The sequence below is a fragment of the Elgaria multicarinata genome, chromosome 7, assembly GCF_023053635.1.
Source record: "Elgaria multicarinata webbii isolate HBS135686 ecotype San Diego chromosome 7, rElgMul1.1.pri, whole genome shotgun sequence".
Taxonomy (NCBI): Eukaryota; Metazoa; Chordata; class Lepidosauria; order Squamata; family Anguidae; genus Elgaria; species Elgaria multicarinata.
Window position 1 is genome coordinate 95,299,471 of NC_086177.1, and position 22,536 is coordinate 95,322,006.

Below are 22,536 nucleotides of genomic sequence, written 5' to 3' on the forward strand. Positions count from 1 at the left end.
GATGGATGCCACGTAAAAAGAGTTGAAATATGCATATGCACACCTCAGAAGAGGATTTCAAGTGATGAAGCAACACTGGAGTCAACAAAATGGGCTTTGAAAAATTCTGAATGGGCATTATTGCCTGAACTAGAAGAGATGGGTTTGGAGTGTATCCTCATTTTCCCTTGCAACCTTGCCAACAAATCTAATTTTCAGTTTGTACGCTATCAGAAATGGATAGGCAGATGGGCTCCGTTGAAACATTTCTTGCCATCTGCTGATAAACTGAAAGTGGAAGGCTGATTTCAAAAAATGACAGAAGACACTTTTTCCCCCAGTCTGAGATATGGTAAAATGCCTTTTGGCAGTTCTTATTATTGATTGCATTAAAACTTGTATCGATCACACTTTCAATCTAATAATTATAGCCTTTCAGGTTGCAAAATTGTGCATAGCCATTGCTGAATAATGTTAGCCGAAACACAGCATGCCACATCCTTTATAAAACATTTAAGTTTAAATCTCTGCCTGCAAAGAAGAGCAATTGCACTCATTCTAATCTTTGCTTAACAGCCTGTCAGGGAAGATTTTTTTAAAAAAAACAAAAAACCCTGTTGAAACAGCAGAACAAGTGCAACACTCATTTCATTTAGTGACAATAACATTTTTGTAGGTAAAGATAAATTTAAGGGCAAAATCAGGGCTGTGTGCATTTATATGCATGTGTGTGTGCTGCAATTGTGGGCACTTAATTGAGCTTTCGATGATGATGATGATGATGATGATATAGAAGAAGTAGTAGTCCTGAGTTTGTTCAATCATTCCTTGTTCTTCAGCATTTGTTCATTGGTTGTGAGCACAATCTATCAAAAAATTAAGCACTTTGAAGTACGACTTATTCCAGTGAAGAAGGTTTTAAGCCTGTGCTGAAGTCTCCCATTTAAATTAATGGGGAAAACTGCACAAGTTGGTAGATTGTTTCCTGTATTTTTCACTCAGTGAATGAGTGAAAAAGAGCACTGTGCCTGTTAAAATGATGTCGATAAAAGGTTAACATTGGCTCTTGGATGCCATAATTGTAAAGGAACCCCCATTCAGCAGTAGCTCTTCAGTACAGCGGACAAAGAGTCACAAATACATTGTTGATCTATGCTTGAGATCAGTGGTTATTTTTGGATATTTCCCACCATAACGCAACTTGCAGGAACCTGTGAGTTGTCTTCACCCATCCAGTTCTTATCTACTTCTCCTATGGGCCTGCACAATAGCAGATTCAAAGGATTGAATCTCAAGGCAGCATCTGATCACATGAAGAAACATTTCCAAGGTGTTTCATGCAGGAATGCTCTCAAATTTATGTTAGTACACTTAGAGATGGCCAACCATGAAAATGATTTAGCACTACATGCACTAAAGCACGTATGGTTTACCGCTTCACACACAGGCAGAAAAGAGGTGGTGCAAAGCCCTGAGCTTGCATGCCTCCCCGCCCCCACCTCAGCTCTCCTCTTTCCATGAAACTATGGGCGTTGCTAGACCTACCGGGTGTTCCGTCGTTGAGGAGCGGTGAAAGCGGCTTTTCCCGTTCAGCCGTGACGCCTCATGATCCACACCTGCCTTCGATTTATGGCGGAAGTTTGCGCCGGTTGTGCTGCTGCCGCCGCGAGCACGGTTGCGCAGCCACACCGGCCTGATTGCCGCGGCTTTTTTTTTCGCTCGCTGCACGGTTTGCGCACGTCCGAAAGACCGCAAACTTGCGCAGCCGTCAGCGATGCCGCCGCCGGCCCTGGCGGCGGCAGCGGCGGCAGTGCCAGTGCCAGCTGAAGTGCTGCTGGTGCTGTTGAGGGTCAACATTGATGCGCTCACTTCCTGATGGGGGTCGTGGCGGGTGTCATATGACCCGAGGTCAATCGTCTGCATGGCCACTGTGCCTACATCTCCCATCATGCCTCTGAGGTGTCGGCGGCGATGACCGCCTCTGTGCCCTGTGCCCCATCCCAAGGAGCCAACCCACATCTGGCCGTAGCCATGGCAGCAGCCCACAAACAGCTCTGCCCTCTGCCAGCCTGGTACCCACACTAACAGGCAGCGTACAGCACCGCCATTATGCGGCCACGGTAGCTGCCCACCGCAAGGAGTCACCAGCCACTTTTCCGGTCCTCCGTTCCTGCGCAAACTGTCACTGGGGAAATAAAAAAAAAAAGCCGCTCCGCCGCGCTGCCCCAGCTGCCGGACTGCGCGCAAATGGCGGAGGCGGCTTGACCGAAGCCGCTGACCACTCCCCCTTAGCACGCCTTTTCCTGACCAGTGCCGACCGCAGTGACCTCACATCCTCCCACACGTACTCCAAATTACCGCGGGACAGCAGGAAAAGGCGCACTACAACTCACTTTTTTAAAGTCGGGAGAAAGAGGCTTCACCGCAGGATAACGGCGGATCCTCGTGAACGTCATCTGGAAGCCTCGACGTGGCTGCGGAAGGTAACGCGCGCTAGAGCCTCGTCTAGTAACGCCCCAGGAGAGGAATAAGCTAGACTTGCATTCCACTTTAACAGCTTCCTGGCTTGTCCTTACATGTGAACCAGGAAGTGTGGTTTAAAATAAAACTCTAGTCACTTGTAACCCTGGATTGTTTTGTTGCTTGTTTCTTCAGACTTATTCCTTCTCCTAGTCACAGAAGAGAAGGGAAGGAGAAGAGAGCACGTGAAGCTTGTGCTTTCTGCAGGATCCTTTCTGTCATTGTATCCTATCTTATTCCCAGGGCTTAGGGGAAGGTCGTATGATTATTTTAGTGCTGTGCCGAAAATTCTGACCATTTCTTTTTCGGTATTTTGTGGGGGTTGGGGGGGGGGATGAAAATATGGACGAAAGAAGCTGAGAGAGGTTTTCCACATACCTTTTTAAATGTAGCCAGCTGTTGAGGGGGGTCTTCTTTTTTCTTTTTCTTTTTTATTAAACACCCCAGGCATTTTCATGAGTCCAGGAGTTCTTCCTGAATGCTTATTGGAGAGGGAGAGGTCACAGGCATTCACTAAGAACTGCTGGGCTCCTCCAAATGCCAAGGGGAGGAGGGTGTTGTTGTTTTTCTAAAAACTAAAAAACAGGAAGAAGGCCCTTCAGCGACTGGCTACACTTAAAAAAAGGTATGTGGAAATCCTGTTCCCTTCCCCAAGGAGAAAGTTCTCCAAATTCCCCCCTCCCCTCTGCAAAGATGGTAGAAAAAGCACTGCCTCTTTCACATGAGAAGAGAAAGTTCCCCCCAAAAAGGGGGCAGGATTCAGCCCAGCACTAGTTTATTTAAAGAAAAAGGAGAGATCGGGGCTCTGTTTCCAAATCTGTCTTTACCCCTCACAAAGACAAAGATGCACATCTGAAAGTTGCCCTGCACAGCCATTTTGAAGAGCCCCTCGCCTTCTCCATTCCGGACAGGCCAAGTTGATTAAGGAATGATGAAGTTTATAGTCCTCTAGGGCATCCAAGTATTTCAAAAGAAAAATCAGCAGAGATTTAAAACTTCTGTGAAGCCTAATGTAATTTTCCATCATGGAAAAATCAGTAGGCTTGGAACATGCTCTTTTGCTATTAAAATTATTATCATGGAGTCTATAAAACATTTGACTAACATCTCTGATCCGTGCCTGATGAAAAAGTGGGCGGGTGGGGTGTTAAATTAAGAGTACTGGCTTTTCCATTGTGGTTCTTTGTAACAGTAGTACAAAATTCAGGACAAACACAAACATACACGCACACAAGTACCATGAGGCAAATGCCAACTTGCTTACTAGTACCAGAAGCCTCAGCCATTGTATTCAACATTTGCATTAAGCTCCAGATGCGTAGCCTAGGGTGTATAAGGGGCTTTTAAGCAAAAGCATTCTAAATTATTGGGGAGGGGGATCTATATTCATTTTAGTGCCAGTGGACCAGGCAAAGCCCTCTATGGCCCAATCCGCACCCCCATAAACCTGTAGGGTTAGTTTCAGTGCTTAGTTTCAGACAATTTAGTACAAGTGAATTTAAAGGGATTAAGATGCCTTAAATCTTAGAGCTTGAACAGACTCTGCTACAGGTACTTTGTCAAATAATACATTATAGTGAGATGAGTTCAGGAGGATTGACTATTTGGCCAAGAGTCAGTAGCCACCAGAGTATAGCTTAGAGGCTGGCAGGAGGGATCTTTATGGTATTCGTTTCCAAGCACCACATCATCAGCATAAAGCACTTAGCATTTATAATGTACCCTTTTTATACACAACAGTACAAGATTTAGGAGCCACCACCACCCCACTCCCACACACAGGGCAAGTGCCAAGTTGCTTACGTGAACCAGAAAACTGAAACTTCAAAGTGTATAAAGTATTAACTGTCCACCCACTCACTGTAGCCAGGTTTGGACAGCGCAAGAAGCTGTTCAGGCAACAGTAATTTTGTCAATCTGGCCAGCACATGACAGGTACACACATGGTGGTTCACAAGCCACAATGGCTTATTAACCATCCTGTGATTGTGTGAATCGGGTCAGTATCATTTTTGCAAGCCTTACAACAGCCTTGTTAAGGGAGGCCAATAAAAGGGCTACAAGCTGATAAGCCAGAATGACTGAGCTTTCTGGCATATCAGTAACCATCAGTTTACTATTTCATATTGCCTGATTGCTCATGCTTAGTCATTCCTGCAAGCAGAAGCAGCTTAACTAACCAGAAACTTACAAGGGCACAAAACTTCTGAACATGGACCCTGGCTTGTTGCTTCTTTAACAAGGCTGGATCCATGAGCCAGTTTCAAACCCTGGCTTATTATTTGAGGACAGAAAAACCAAGAATCCTTGTTCGGATGTTAAGAGTTTTCCAAACTGGTATGTTTCTAGTTATTTTAGCCTCTCCCACTTCAAAGAGCCAAGAAGGACAAAGCAGGCAGCACCGTGCTGCTCATTACTGATAAGCCAGAATTCTTAACAATTCTGGCTTAGCGTTTTGTGCTAACACAGCCATTCTCTCTGCCCAATCCATAGTTTTACTAGATTTAAGATCCCCTGAGGCAGTAAGACAGTTTGCAAGATCACTGCAGCCCACCATGGCTTATATAAGCAGCACATGCCGGCAGCCATTTTGCATATTCAACCCCCAGAGGACAGGTTGCTGTGGTTTGCTGTGTCATCTGAAATTTTGTGAGAAGGGCTGTTGGCTGGAGAAACCACCCTACAATAACCCTACAACAGACCATGGGTTATTGGAGGGTTGTTTCCACCCCCTGTCTCCCAGGTTTAGATGACATGGCAATCCCACCCTGCGCTGGGGGCTGAATGTTCAAAATGGCCACCAGCACACACCGCAACCCCCCGTGGTTTAAATAGGCCACAGTGGGCTGCAATGATCACATAAACCCACTCAGTCTAATATTGTGACTGAATGGCAGACTTGAACGGGTAAGATCTAGGTTCAAGTTTTGGTCACCCACAGAACTCACTAAGTGGTCTTAGACAAGACTCTTATCTCTCACCCTTACCTCTGTCTTAGAGGTTTAGGAGGAGAAATCTCCCATTCAAATAGTTCAGAACTTCTAAAAGAAATAAGGCTTGCCAAACAAATATATAACAGACTGCAACCTTACACACACACACACACACACACACACACACACACTTTCTCTCTCTAAGGTGATAGTCCTTATTTTCAGCTACGTATTAGACTGTCACATTGCCCACACTGTTGATGGTATTAACTGGATAAAACCTTTAATGATGATGATGATAAAAATGATAAAGATGCATTGATCTAAATAGAGAAGGGGTAAACCTCAGTGGTACAGTACATGCTTTGTGTGCAAAAGGTCCCAGGTTCAATCCCCATTATCTCCAGGGGATGGCAGTGGGAGGAACATCTGGGGAGACACAACCAGTGAGTACAGGCCAGCCTTCCCCAACCCGGTGCCCTCAAGATGTTTTGGATGACAACTCCCAGCATCCATGACCATTTATCATGCTGGCTGGGTTGAAGTTCAACACATCTGGAAGGGCACCAGGTTGGGGAAGCTGATATAGATAGAACTGAGCTAGATGGACTTTGAATGAGGCATCCACTGCAACATGGAAAAAATATACAAACAGCTTATGGAAAGGTAACCTTCTCCTTTCTTCCCTCCCTCGCTGCATTTCAAGGACCTTAGCCCACAAACATGAAAGGCAACTGCTAACATGCATGAATCAGTAGAAGAACCTATAAGTATTTACAGATATTATTCTTCAAATGTCTTATACCGCCTATAATAGTTGTATATTAAGCCTGTCTTTGATTTCAGCATCTCCCCTCCTGTACTATATGCCTTAAAGCCTTTTAGTCATGTACAGACGGGAGAGGTGATAGCTTTGAAGTGGAACAAAGGTGGTTATTATTATTATTGTTGTTGTTGTTGTTAGTCTGAGAAGTTTTCATGTGATTTGCAAGCTCAGAAATCCATCGCAACATAAAAGATACAATTGCCTCAGAAAAATCCAGAGATAGTTCAACTGAACAAAAACTTGATTTTCTTGAAAAATTGAACAGACTTGATTTCTTATAAAAACAACAGCAGCAGCAGCAAAGTACCCGGTAGCACCTTCAAAACTTTTGGGAAGGAATTTAAAGGGTTAGTGGGTGGGAATGCTACACAGACAAACAACTACCCCCACCTCTCCCGCACAAATGGCAAATTCAAACGCACAAAATTATAAAGAAACAACTTTTTTACTTTATTTTTGTTTCCTTGTCCGTATGGTTGAATTTTAGTTTCCTAACTGCCTGCAAATATAGCACAAATGAGTCATGGTTGATCCTTGTTCTCTTTGCACCAAAACAGCTGTGATCAGAAGCTATTTGCAGGAGCAGCAACATCAGATTTGTGCCCCACCTAACTAAAATTAGTTTGAAGTAGCCAAACTTCTCATCTGAACACATGACTGCTCCAAATTTGAAAATAATAATAATAGCATTTTCTCATCCCAGATTGCAGACTCCCGAAACAATACGTGAAGCAAGAATCTATTTTGACCAAGTTTGTGTCTCCAATTCCATTCATAATAAATCAGCTTAAACGTTCTGATATTGTCTCTCTCTCGCTCTCACCAGAAACCATGTTTTACGTGAGATCTTTTATGAGGTTACAGGCTACACAGCATGCTGCTTACCCACAGCAAATGCAACGGTGAACAGTGTGATTCAAGAGTATGGTTTAAACTAGCCTTCTCCAACCTGGCACTTTGCAGATGTGTTTGAACCACAAATCCCATCATCCCCTGCCACACTGACTGGGTAAAATGGGACTTGCAGTCTAACACATCTGCAGGGTGATCAGTTAGAGAAGGCTGGTTAAAACCATCACTAAAGTTGTTCTTTCCCCCCCTCGGGAGCAAAGAGTTGCTCTACTCCTATGCAGCATGTGAGCAAAGTTAGTGAAATCAAACAACAATTCTAATGCCTTGCTTCAAAGTATCAAACCTCAAGGGGAGCCGGGGTTGGAATATACCAGCTTTTGAAATCTGTCTATGGAGAGTGGAGGAGAGAAAAGATTCTCACAAGAAAGGAAGTACACATTCAAAGTGCTACTTAAGCTCTTACGCTTATTAAACGGGAACCGAACATATAATATGTGTGCCTCTCCATGTAGGATGTGGTGTTTGCTTTTGACTGCTGGAGCGGTTAGCTCTACAGGCACCTTGATGTGGTGCTCCTGGGGGGGATCTACACTACTGCTTTTAAAGCGCTTTGAAAACGTTTTGAAACCTGTATATGCAGTGTGTCCTGGGCCCCAACAGTTGTCAAAACTGTTATAAAGCGCTTTAAAGCAGTAGTGTAGATCCCCCTGTTCTTTGCTTGGGGGTCAGGGAGTCTTTGGGCAAATGTTGAGATTTCCTGGCACAAGATGGGTGTGTTGCAAGGCTCACAGCTTTCTTCCTGCTCTGCGATTCCAACACACTCGCGCAAAAGGTAAACCAAAGTTGGTTTCTCCCACTTACTTTGGCAGTGCCTGGATCAGGAAGGTAACTTGCTGTAATTTTGCAACACTTAAAAATTAACACAGATACAAATGCAATAGGTCTTTCTCAGCCACAAGATTTTCTTATGGGCAGGATCTACACTACTGCTTTAAAGCGCTTTATAACGGTTTTGACAACTGTTGGTGCCCAGGACACACTCCATATACAGTTGTCAAAACTTTAAAGCGCTTTAAAGCAGTAGTGTAGATCCGGCCCTGGTGTGTTCTAATATTTTATATATACAGGCTTTACGACAGTTCAAATTATGTAGCTCACGTTGAATAAGGATTCAATTGGACATTCTCCACTTGCATCATTTCGCTCCATATCCTAGGAACTTTGACATACACTATTGGTCTCCCAAATAAAAATAAAAGCTAGAAGGGTTCAAACCTCTTTGTTCCACAAACTGATTCACCTTTTCCTCCAGGTTTGTGACGAAACTTCCATGCACTATATTATTATATCACCACACCCAAATAATGATTTTCTACACATTTCTTCCCAAAACATACCTAGCTGTGGTTGAGTAAGTATCCAGAGGGCGAGGCTGTCTAGAGAATGCCCCTCCCACCCCAACAATGCTTAAATTCGATCTACACAGTACACAGACATCCACTTAGCAGGGCTGGTTTAACATTTTAAATGTTACTTTCTGCCGATGTTTGATTTGCTCACATGCAAGGAGTGATGTAAAACATCCACTTGCACGCAAATTTATTTCAGTAGTTTACTAAACACAGCTAAGAAAAAAAATTCTTACTAAACTACTTTAAACGCAATAGAAGTTTCAAGCCTCTGCAATTAAAAAGCAACATTGTCCCTTTTTATTTTTAAAAGTTCGGGGACCTCAAGCATTTGGCAGCAAATGTTTCCAATCAGTTGCTTTAACACTTTCCTCGTTGGATGATTATTTTAGTTTTTTCCAGGATGTAGTTTATACTTAGAAATTAACCTCCCCACATCCCCAAACGCTGAATTGTGGAAACAGGTGCTTCTAACAAAGCCGAAAGAGTTTGACCCAACATAGCTATGTGCATTAGTAAGACATGGCACCCGCTGAGTTTCCCTCAGTTAATTAGGGAACCCGTATGGCAAGGAATAGCCTTGACTATAAATACTTCCTGAAAGATCCCTAACAGAGTGAAAGGAAATGAGAGGAAAATGAAATGCAGCTAAAGAGAAACTATTTCAGATGTTCCTCCTTTCGACAGCTATGTTTTTAAGGGCATTGAGGCCTGGGATACATTGTGCAAGATCTTTGTGAAAAACCAAAAGCTAATATACAAACAATAGACATAAAATTTGTGTGCGTTCCAGCCAGTAAAGTACTTCTCAATTCTTTTGGTGTCGAGGGGAAAGTTCGGTTAAAATCCCTCCTTTGAAATCAAAGGAAGTTAAAAATGATTAACTTTGGCCAGCTCATTCCCATACATATATACATAACATACATACGTAAACATTAATATATATTTAAATATAATGTTAATTGTGTGTGTGCATATACACAGCCAATATTTTGGAAACAATATATTTCTATGACATCATCTAAATTAATAAAGAGCACCATCGAATATTATTAGTAATAGCCACAACCAGTCAAAATTAAAACACTTCTAGTAGTGCAATCTCATGAATGTTTACTAGGAATCCTTATACCCATAATATATGTGCTTATGTGAGTATACCCATAAAAACGTGTATAGGATTGCAGCCTAAGTTCTACTAATTCCAATCAAAGATTTAATCACATTCTTAAATTTCCCCTACTGAAATCAATGGGGCTTCCGGAACAACTAAATGAAATCATGCTCTTATCCCAATGAAATCAATCCCATGTTCATGAGAATTCACCTATTGAAGTCAGCGGAGGTTAAGTGCAACTAACTTTCATCATACTGGAACCTAGATGTTAGTGGGGTGGGAAGAGGGAACCTACATTGTTCTCTTTACTAGAACATATAGGTTGGTGCATACATGAAAACAGGAGACTTTGATAGCATAGTGCAGAGAAGTTTTTTTTAAAAAAAGCATTCCATTCAGTGTCAATTTAGGGACACTTCTTTAAATACACGGGTGAATGTTCCCTAGGTAGAAACTTCTAAGTGAAAATTAGTGCACCAGTTGCTGGGGAACACGGGTGGGAGAGTGCTGTTGTACCATGTCCTGCTTGTTGGCCACTATGTGAACAGAGTGCTGGACTAGATGGACCCTTGGTCTGATCCAGCATGGCACTTTTTATGTTTTTATGTTCTTAAAATTATACATTACAAAGCGCAATGCTACTGGTAAATTTAAGCAGAGAATCTAGATGTAACGAATGAAAATATTTCAATATACTTTCAATATATACATTTATATTTAATCTGTTTCTTCACATTAAGCCAAAAGGGGCATTAAGATTCACTAGTCCATGGATTTCTGGTTGTGTGGTTGCGTACAGCTTGTACTATGAAGAATAAGCATACACATGGGTGTGCATTTTTAAAAATACTTCAGAAGACATTTTCCATATGGATGGGAATTCTTTTTTTTTAAGCATTTCCTGTTGCCTTCTGATAATAAAAGGCACAGTATCAAATTCCAAAGCTCTTATAGTATTTCTTCTGTGCCAGAAAATATGGTACCCCAGCATCCACAAGTAACCAAGAACTGGGTAAAAAAACAGTATGTATCTTCTATTGGTTTAGAAAATGAGCTACGGATCCCTGGACTCAATTTTCACCACGTAGGGTGGCAAGCCACCATCCCTCAACCCTTTCTCCAACATCTGTAATATGGGAATAATAAAGCCAGCCTACCTTACAGCTATGTGTTTAAATGCTTTGAGAACTTAAGGAAAGTGTTATATAAAGGCTTTATTTGAAATAAAATTTAACAAAAAGTCCGTGCTTGCCCAGAAAACGAGAGTTCCCAAAGCAATGAACAATGTTGCTTTACTTAGCCTGTACTATATAGCAGCAGCCAAATCTTTCCCTCCACCACTCAAAAGAACATTTTTGCATATCAATAGACACCTCCTGTATCAACAAATCTTTAAAAGATAAAATTAAGCCAAACTAAGAGAGAAGGACAGAAATATCAACACTGACATTTGTGCTCACTTCCCGAAAGTGTGAAGGTACCCTCAGAAAATGGTGGCTGAAAAAATATTAACTAAAATGAATTAATTCTACTCAAAATCTTGTAAGAACATTATAGCATACAGTGCCCTTCCACATAAGCTGAAGATGTCAAAAAAAAAGGCTCTATGCAGACATAACACTTAACTATGGTTTGCATTCGTTAGTCGTGGTTAATTATTATTTCTCACTACCAAAGCCCTAGAATAAGGATTAGTCACAAACGAAGATGTAAAACCATAGTTTGAATACATTTGCTAATTGTAATTTGTATTAACTAAACTAAGCATTAAATTTGAACTGAGAAAACCATACATAAGGCAGTTTTCTGTCCTTTCCACCCTCTCTGCTTGCAAGGTGTCAAAAAAGTCTTGCTGGTATCCCTCTATGACTTATTTTCCAGGGGTAACAAGCTAAGTCACAACCTCTGGCATCTTAACCAGAGTTAAAAGCAAGATGGTCAGCATTAATTATGGTTAGGCATTATGTCTGGACTAGGGCCATACTGGGTACCCGCTATGTGTACCTTCAAATGTATGAGATAAATCCATCACCATTTCAACAACAGAATTTGGAAACAGACCCTCAGTGTTTAGCTTCACCACAACTGGGGTGGGGGTGAGTTGCTGCTTCTGGTATTTTTTATTTCCTCTCAAAAGATTAATCCTGTCCAACTTGGGCAAGCAGATTCTGCGGGGTATAGCCCCAAGTGTCTCCAATGAGAAGGATTTTACATAGCAGAGGTGGAAGTACCATGAGACCTTACAAAGACTCTGCCAGTCACAGGAAACAATACTGGACTAGATTGACCAATGATCTGGCTCAGTATAAGGGAAGCCTTGTGTGTGTCTATGCACTGTGTTACGTGGGAAACAAAGTTTGCAAAGTTCCTATTTGAATGCAAAAGACATTGCATGGTTAACACATAGAGGCTAAACATTTGTATTAAACCCATATCTTTACTCAGTCAGCCACAGCTGAATACTCCACAAGCCAGGTAATCGGAAAATGGAATTATTCTGCCAGCTGCAAGTCAGCCATGGAATAAGAAGCAGCAAGACTTCTTTCACATTCCATCTAGTGAAACTAGATTCATAGCATTTCTAGCACCAGTTACTCCTTCGTTATTGTCCCATGAAAAAAAAGGAATAAGTACATCAAGAAAATTGAATGCAGCCCACCCCCATCGATTGTGCCTGACATCTCACCTGTTGTCATAGTCCAATGTAGACAGCGGCAATACTACATTTATGAAACACATGGTTGGTCAAAACTTTGTGCAGGCCTTTGACTCCACAGTCTATTCCCAAATGCACCCACGGGCCCAAAAAGTTTGGGAACTGCTCTATGTTGATTACCCCACAAAACACAGGCACAAGCTTGCTCTAAATCCAAGAAAACTTTGTTAGCTTATATATTCTATGCCAAATAGAATAGCTTAAATGTATAAATCATGTTTGTTCGTTTATTTTTCCTACAACTAGTAGCACAATTTCCCTATGGCTGGAAAGGAAGGTGGAAAAGCCTTTCTGAACTGACTATCGATTGATTTCACCAATTTAAGAGGAATGTTGTTCCAAAGTGTCCATCCCGCCAAAACATATAACTCTACTCCAGCAGTGAAAATGCCATCTGCCATCTGCAATGCACACTTGTTTGTCTGCACATAAAGACACACATGCATACACTTAAACGCCATACAGCAGTGTTTGTAGTCAGGTTATGCAGGACTCCCCAAAGAGGATAATAAAATCAAGGGCCTGGTTTCTATTTTGCCACTGATTTGCTTTGCCTTTCTTTGGCACATTTATGGCACCTGCTGAAATGCTCATATGTTTCTGCTTTGCCCGTCTTTATAAATGGAAAGGTAAAAATCACAAGCTAGTACAATAACATTGAGTATGGGGTAGGTTTGTCCCTCCACCACTAAACACATCACTATCTGACCTCAACTTCATTCAGATACTTTAAACAAACAAGCAAACAAAACGTAAAAGGATAGACTTGTTTATCTGAAACTCCCAAAAAGCTTGAGAGCTTTTTGAATGGCAAAACAGCAGACTTATTTCATTACTAGAAGTTTTCCAAATGACTGGATGAAATGGGTAGTTTTTTTATTTATTTATTGTGGATTGCAGACTCGGCATTTAATACTCCCATTCCTTTCATTCATACATTTATTTATTTCTAATCTAATTTTATAAAATGTGGAAATTTGCTAGTTGAAGGTATTTCAACAGCCACAACCATATTCCCTCGGTTAAATTCCAAAATATGACAAATGAGAATGTTACACGATCTTTCATCTATGCAGATACACGATCCTTATTTAAATAATAAATAAAATAAATATATCCTGCTTCCTCTTGCGTCTTACTTCCCACCCCAACCAATGCCTCCTTGTTCCTCCTAGATGCTTTTTACCATTCCAATCCATGTCAAAAATATTCAGAATGCTACAATCCCACCCCAATACTGCAATATCACTGAACGGGGCAAAAAAATCAAATATACTGACTGCCCCCATTCAGAAGACACCGTAAACCATGTTTTTAACCATGGTGGTTAAGCCAGAAAGCCAGGCCATGTTCAGAAGACACCTTAAACCATGGCTTTAACCATGGTGAATAAGCCTTTTTGCCTTATTCACTGTGATTAAAGCCATGGTTTAAGGTGTCTTCTGAACACAGCCCGGCTTTCTGGCTTAACCACCATGGTTAAAACCGTGGTTTAAGGTGACTTCTAAACAGGGCCTATAACTGGCACAGGAGAGTTTATCCTGAATAGATTGGTTTTAACAGAAAGACTGACTGCTCTAATAATAGTTCTGTTATATTGCACTTACAGAGAGAAAAAAATAGATTATGCTAGCTGCTGTTCTCCGCTAATTTCCCCAAATCCTCACTTACATGCAGATTGAAAGCTCTTCTTTAATACATCTGTCAAAGTTGGCCTCAGTATATCACAGTAAGATATGCCTAGTTTGAATGCTGTGATGTGAGCGTTCCGTATCCTTAGCGCAAGCTCAACAGCTAGGTGGCAAGTAGAGCCATTGCAAGTTTTACTGGAGCAAATTGAACTGCACCTTCAATGCCCAAACACCCCTTTGGCAAACGTTTGCTGGATTCTCATATTGTGAAATCAATCCTTGGTATCCCCCAGATTAGATTCCTTGTGAAGCAAATTTGTAATGACTACCATTTTTAAAACTATTTGTTTTGCTAATAATGTGTGGGGGTTTTTCAACAGCAAAATCCACTTGGGTGGCCGCAAGCGGGAAATCCACACCTGTATAGTCCAAAGTGATTCTGTTGCTAAGCTGTGGTGCATGTAGCTCAAAAACAGCCTAGGAATTTACCCATTAAGTTTCTGCTGAGTTACTGCTGAACTCAGAGTAGTAAGCATACTATGAAAAGAAAGGCTTAACAGATCAGATTCAAAACAGAATGCTGTAATGCCCACACTGCAAAGCCTTAATATACAGCTATTTATATGTTTTTCTTCCACACGACGATAGCAAGCAGGTAGTACTTTACAGCACACAGTAAATCAAGTGAATGAGGGCTTACAGTGTATTGCATTTTTTTATAAAGGTAGGCCTGTAAAAGGTATGTTTTTTCCTGAGGATACAACAAAGAAGCCATGCAGTAAAGACGTACTGAAGTTTTGTCTCCTCAATGCTTTCAGTTTCCAACACAACCAAATAAGCACCAAATGTTATATTTAATTACATTGTGATCTCCCCAGTCCTACTTTTTATTATTATTTGATTCAGGTTTCACATTTTCAGCTATTTGATCCAGCGATGGCTTGCTTAACTGTGTACTGTCAAACCACCTTAAAATTTAGGAGGTGATTAGATGCTTTACTGTAACAGATGTGCAGCCTTCTGGGGTTCTGTACTTTTCTTTTCCAAATGTAACATCATCTTGCAAAATCAGCAGGAATGATTAACTCAGTACAACCAAATTTAATAGCAAAGGCAAACAAAGATCACTTACTACCACAACTAGTGTGTGTAGCTTTTCGACAAATGCTCTGAAACTATTACGTGACAATCTACTTATGTAAGTCTGAATGCTGCAAGGCACTAACATTGGTAATGTGCATTTGATTACTAAGAATCTGATTTTAAAAAGTGAATCATAGACGTGCACCAAAATGATAAAAAGGAAAATAGAATGTCCTACCCGTAAGAGGGACTGAGATTCATCCTTTGACTTGCTATCACCAGATCCAGGATATGGCTGAGGGAGTGGTCCAGATTTCTCGCCGCTTCCTTGGGGTACCCCCTGCAGGAACCCCTTGGTCTCGACAGGCAAGCCATAAACAGGCCGTGCAAGATGGGCAGCTTCTACATTTGGACTATCCCTTAAGGGCTTTGGCTGCTCTTGGCCAACAGACACCGTGGTCAGAAGGCCCAAGCTTGTTTGGGTATAGGATGGGCTCCCTCTCAAAATGTCCACTCCTCTCCAATGTGCACCACGAAGATCATCGCTGGACCCATCAGGCCAACACTTCTCCTTCAATACTTCCTTCTCATCCAGCTTTTCCCTCTTCACAATACTTTCAGAGACGGGCTCCCCCATTTTGGGGTCTGCATTGATCAGGCTATAGACTTTCAGATCAATTTTGGGCTCTTCTTTGAGAACAGCAGCCACCCCATGGCAATCTTCTCCGTTGGCTGTGGTGATGTCCATCTCTTGACAGTGTACAGAGTTGAAGTGCTCCAGTAAGGATTGGGTATCAACTGCTGTAAAGCTGCACTGACGGCATTTGTAACAGTTATGGACTCTCCTGACAGAGAAAGGAAACAGGAAAATATATATATAACTTCAACCAGCTAGTTCCAACGCTTTTTATTTTCCTAAAGATAACAGAAAGGAATGGAAATTAATATTCCACTTCCAGTGGCCTTCAACCCTTCCAGAATCAGGATCCACCTTTAACCCCAACTTCAAATATGGTATCCACTTTTCATTATTTATCTTGTGTATTATGTTTATCATGGTTATGTTCTAGGTCTGTCTTTCACTTGTTTTCTCTTTTTTCTCCTCTTCTCTGTCTGACTGTCCATCTCTTCTCTCTTTCTATACATTCTGGGCAGTATCTTTTGGGATGCTACCACTAATGTAAATTATGTTGTGGCAGTGTAAATTACTGTAGTGCAGCACCAATAGCGTAGCTGGCATACCAGTTTCCTTGGGAAATCGGCATGCCAGCAAATGCTATTAACACTGCACTAGAGTAGTTTACACTACCTTAACAAAAATTACATTAGTGGTTGGACCTCAATGGATGCTGCCCCATATCTCTTTCCTCCTCCATTCAAAAGCTGGCAGCGGTGCTGTAGATGTTATCATCCGCAAAAAGGCAGCAAATTATTTACGTGTCACAATTCACCCATAGAAAAGCAATGCCCTAAGTAAAATTACAAGAGATGTTTAGCTTAAAATGTATGTATTTATTAATTTAATTGCACCATTGTACCAAGAAAGAAATGCCTTTCTACCAGGGCATTCAAGGTAGCTTACAATCATAACTAAAATTTGCTTACATGCCAAAGCCTGCTGGAATAAAAAAGATCTTTGCTTGCCATTGGAAGGATAGCAGTCATTTGCTCCCTGTAACTGGCCCCAGTCAATAGTATGGGAGCAATATTCTGGATCAGCTAAAGTTTCTGAAAAGTCATCAAATGCAACCCCATGTAAAGCACATTACAGTAGTCCCAACGGGATGCACATAAGACTGTGGCCAGATCAGACATCCCTTGGAAAGGGAGCAGATGGTGCACTGCATCAGCTGCACATGGGCATAGTGGGCGCACTAGCATCAGCTGCACAAAAACACTCTTGGCCACTTCTGTAACCTGGGTATCTAGTTCAAGGCCAAGGCCAGGATTACATCTAAACTGTGAGCCCGACTCTTCATGGGGAGTGAAACCTCATCCTGCCCAGGCTGAATCCCTATTACACACCTCTTATACCCAAGATATTGGCTATTATGAGTTGAAGGTTTGGAAATTCTACTTCATGAGGATTCAGATTCCGTAACTGAAATAAAATTATTCATATTATTGAATAATATTGGTTTGCAAATTCTCTTCTATTTACACAATTTGGTTAGGGCTGCTTTTGTGGAAATCAGAAAATTTTGAAATACTTTTTTTTTCTGTCCCTGGATAGGATGAATATAGCTCGCAAAACATCAAGGATAAGTACAGAGACACAGAGAAGAAGAAATGAGGAGTGAGTGAAAGAATAATGATAACTAGACTTGGGACTCACTACTACAAAAGTAGTAAATAAAAGATCCTCCAGCCCCACCCCACCCCCATATCTAGATTTTAGGGGTTTGGCCAACATTTATATTTTTCTCTTCCACCTTGGCAACTTCCCTGATAAATAGGAAGATGGAAAAGGTAGATTCAAGTTTGTAAAACCAGCTATCCGTAGTGAGAATGTTCTGTATAGAAATCAAAGCTTTTTGACATTAATGCAAAACTGCTGCAAATAAAGCAGAGTTGTATTATTTCAGTCCATTTCTTCCTTTTCTTGAGATCTCAAAATGAGAAGAGCTTAACAACAGGGTCTTTCAAGATGTGAAGAAGCTAATATGACAAGATTGAAGGATATAATTATATAATAATTCTCTTTTGGAGAAAATGTGTGTTTTGAGACATGCAGTACTATGCATGTTTAGGCAGAAAAAAGTCCTACAATTCCCAGCATTCCCCATCTATCCACTGGGAGTTGTACAACTGACAGCAGCCTGCTACCAGGATCTAAATCACAAACATAGCAATCCCATTTTCCCCAGCTCCTACCTTTTCTGACCCACTTCTAGCCAATAGTATGCAGACAATCCTATAGTTTTGAACCAGTCCTAATGTTTTCTTTGCTCCACATTTCTTCAACCTCTTGTCTGCAATAATTGTTTCCTCCCGTCTCTGCTTTACAGCCCACTACTGTAAAGCAGAGTAGAGTACAGACACTCTACTTCGGTAACCTTATTTTTTGACCAACTCCTGAGCACTCCATTAAAACCTCTTCAGATCACACAGCCCCCTACATAAAGTTTCTTCAGAGCCCCTTTCTGATTAGCTTTCTCAGATCTCTATTTCTGTTGCCCTTTTCTCAAGCCATCTTCTTCATTTATCATTACCATCTTCAGCCATTCGGTAATGAACACACAAAAGGACTTCTGAGAACATAATAGCTATCTCTACCCCATAGATGCCAATGTGTGATTGGCTTCAGTTTGAAGCCCCCCCCCCCCCCAGGCACACAGATGTATAAACACAGGATTCCCTCCACAGTTCACAACCCTACATCCATATCCATGTAGGGGCCCTTTCAGCCTGAGCCTAGGGGGCAGGACTAGTTGATACATTCTCAGAAGACCATTCATACGCTCAATACTCATGGGTATAATGAACAGCTGTAGAGGGCTAACTGATTTATGTGAACCCTTCCTTCTTCTGCCTCTGGGCTTCTCAGGCTTTGGTTTTCCTACATTCTTGAAATCCTGTGTGAAGTTTTCATCCCAGCCAGATTGACAACTTTACTTTTTATTACAAAAGCTGGACTGAAAACTATTTTAACCCTATGCAGAAATTCAAAGTACAGATTTGGATTTGTGTGTGTCTCCAGGCCCTTGTCTGACCTCCATGTACACAGGAACCAACTAGATGATTTGTGCATTTTATTTTTGTGACGTACAGATAGTACACAGCCTACTAGTTGACCCAATTGAGATTTCTAATGTATGGAAGCCAGGCAAACTGATGGAATTTCCAGCATGATCATGACTCCACTCCATTCTCCAAACACACTCAGTTTCAATATCTGCACAAGTTTTTTGTTCCCTGAGCAGCTGAATGGGGCACACCACCACTACGCTCTGCTAATCGGTGTCAAAGGCACCAATATCACAAGTACAAAACAAGATAGATAAAGACGTAAATATGGGATTAAGCATTGATGAAGATGACTTGTGATGGAAGCTAATGACCTATCATGTGTAGCTAACTCTTTCCACATTAGCTACAAAGTTGGTTCCTGCAAATTGCAAAGATGTTTTATATATACATAATAGCATTCCAATATGGAATTCACAATGTTTGGGGAAATGACCATTTTGGTGATGGCCAAGGAGAAGTTACCTAAGAATTGCTCAGATCTTTTTGTTTGTTTAATTAAAATATTACCAGACCAGTTTGTAAAAAAGTGTTAACATCAGTAATGGAAATAGCCACATACTGATATCCAAAATAATTCTGTTTATTTAACAAATGGGTATAGCATATACAGGAATTACCCAAAATGATGAAACTCACTAGTTTTATTATCATCCATGTATTTAGCTCCATACTGGATGCATGACATGAAAACTGGAAACCATCAATAATAATAATAATAATAATAATAATAACAACAACAACAACAACAACAACAACAACAACAACAACAACCTGCCTCTCCCTCTGGATCATTCTCTATTAAATTGTTGGAATTCTTTCAAGGGAACAATACTTGTAAAGCATTTTCTTTATTGTGATTCAATTTATTTGGGGGTTAAAGGTTTTGGATTTAATGATTAAATGGTAATGATATTGTGAACTTTTGATACATATAGAAAATACTGTGCAGGATGGAGACATTCAATTTTTACTGTCTAAAAAATTACTGTGTCAATCACTGATAATTTTGCCCCATTCAACAAAATCTCGTTCATTCTAAATCCAGAAAACAGACAAACAAAAAGCAATTCAAAGTACAGAGAGTCCTCTGAGCTTAAACTGTTTACTCCAAAGGCAGTTTGCTTTCTGCAAGGAACAAACCATATTTGTTCTTTTATGGACATTCTTAATTTTTTAAAGAGACTTTTCTTAAGGAAAAACAAGAGACCAGATTGTGTGTTAGAGTATCACAGTGTGCTGTGATATGAAGAAGAAGGAGGAGGAGGAGGAGGAGGAGGACACTTGGATCAATCATAAAACCTTCTACTAAGAAAGGAGAGAAACTACCTAATATGCAGCCTCCAGCACAGCTGATTTAAGTGTCCCATATACCTCAGAATAACACACATGCCTATTTTCATTCAAGCAGACCATGCAAAGTACTGTATTACTGAACTATGTAAAACATATGTTCCCACATTGGAACAATATGTTGCCAATTTCCTGTGTATGCCATAGAAACAGAACACTTTTTATGAGCTAACATGATACTGTTTTATTAGCATTTACAGTAGCGCACAGACTTCCCAGTCAGGATCAGGACCCCGAGTGTGCTAGGCTTTGTAATAAAGTGGATTTTTTTAAAAAGAGAGAGAGAGAGAGAGAGAGAGAGAGAGAGAGAGAGAGAGAGAGAGAGAAAGTAGTCCATGTCCTTTACCAAAACATGCACAAGTCTGCAAACCCTTATTCCAAAAATACATATGGAGACACACACCTGACGTATTAGGGATTCAAAAATACTGAGAAATGCTTCTTGAGGAATGCATCGCATACAACATTGTTCCTATGCCAAAATGATCTCCATGTAAGGAAAGAAATATTGCTAACTTAATGATAAAGACATAGATTTGTAGTATGTACAATTTGCCACAGATACAGTGCAACTTCCTTTGCTTTCCCAATCCATGTACTCAGTGCAGAAAAATACACATGGCTGTGTACATACTATATTTGTGTGTGGGGTGGTGGTGGTCCCCTTACATTGAGACTAGGGTGTTGGTAATGCTACACATAAAGCAATCCCAATTGTTCTGGCCAAATGAAGAGGGAGGAAATGAGCCCTTGAGTATGTACACAGGGCCAAACACACAGAACAAATGTCTTATTGTCATGACAACACCAGTTGCTAGAAAATGAACAAGGAATTCTGATCCCACTGAAGCCAGTAGCCAGGTTCCTACTGATTTCATTAAGGACAGCTTTTGGCTCATGAGCACAACCCTTTCTACAAGACCTGGTGCTTTACTTCCCACAGATTATATCAGAACATACATAATAAGAAATAGACACTCAACATCTAAAAGGCACACAGAGATCATGTCCCACTGTCCGGAGGACCTGCAGGTAGTGGTACCTGGAACCAGAGCAGGAAGGCTGAGATCCAGTTTGTAGCCTAGGCAGGATAATTAGGCAACTCTTGGATTTTAAAGGCACAGTAGGGCAAAGGGACCTACTAGAAAGTGTCATGACAAGCAGGCAGACAACAGGAGAGCAAGAAGGAAATGTAATTTTTATTGATAAGTTTTAAATTGTTTGCATTTGATGTTTAAATAATATATATCTGATAGCCATCCTGAGTACTATTTCATAGTGAGCAGGATATACATTTTATAAATAAATTATTATTTATTATTTATTTATATAGCGCCAGAGTCTGGAAGCTAAGAGTGCTCAGCAGTTTACCTCAGCTACAATTTGCCCCCACATAGTGAAAGCAGCAGGCTTTGTAGCTATGTAGCAGGCAAAGGCAGTAGATTGGCTCTCTGGGATCTCATGACTACCAGTATCGAGAGTCTTAGTCTATAACAGCCTTCCCCAACAAGATGCCTCCCAGTTGTAGTTCAACTCAGCTGTCATCGCCTTCAGCCAGCATGGCCAATGACCATGCCAGATGGAGATGATGAGAGTTCCAGCCCAACACAGCTGGAGGGCCCCAGGGAGGGGAAGCCTGGTCTAAGAAGTATATCTGTTGGCTTGAATGGCAACATAATCCCTACCTGATAATGCAGGGAATAGAAAATTGGTACGATGCCTATAGAGTTCAGGTTTGTGCTTCGCATCGTTTGATACCAGAACATCGGTCTCATGCAGTCATACATTTTCTCCATTCTATAGAACTAATCTTGGGGGCTATTTTAGATTATATAGTGTTTTCCAATGTGTGTATACAGGAACATCATTAGATGGTGCCTGTTTTCTTGCCACATACTATAAATATAAATCATTTTTAAAACTATGTTGTGCCAACAACTCCCAGCCAAATAACCTTCTGTAATGTGTGGAAGGCTAGTGTGATCTCTATCAAAGAACTCACAGATTTCTACATCATCACAATTCCTAGGATTCTTTGTAAATCAAGTGTGGGCAGAAAGAGGATGGCCAGGTGTTTCAGACTTCAGCTCCCAGCATTCCTGCCACTGGTCCTATTGGCAGGGGCTTCTGGGAGTTTAAGTCCAAAACAACTGATGAACTACATTCTGTCTATCCCTGTTGTAAGTCATTGTGACAATTTACCATTTTTCAAAGTTGATTACATGTGTAATATGGATTTGCCCTGAGTTTTGCTGTTACACATCAGAGTTTAGAGGTGTCATTTACTGTATGAAGGCTCATTTGAAATCAAGAATGACTTTGTGGAAAGTGGCCATTCCTGCTAAATTCAACTAAGAGGATCCTTATTTC

At 40.9% G+C, this 22,536-nt stretch overlaps 1 protein-coding gene across 9 annotated transcripts in view; it reads right to left on the reverse strand.

The window, feature by feature from the left end:
* The window catches only part of TRPS1 (transcriptional repressor GATA binding 1), a 286,919-nt gene that overhangs the window by 157,659 nt on the left and 106,724 nt on the right, over positions 1-22,536 (reverse strand). For all 9 annotated transcript variants that reach the window (XM_063131073.1, XM_063131070.1, XM_063131072.1 and 6 more), the window contains one exon: positions 15,305-15,911. In XM_063131073.1, the coding sequence (XP_062987143.1) occupies positions 15,305-15,911 (607 nt within the window). The remainder of the gene's footprint in view (positions 1-15,304; positions 15,912-22,536) is intronic.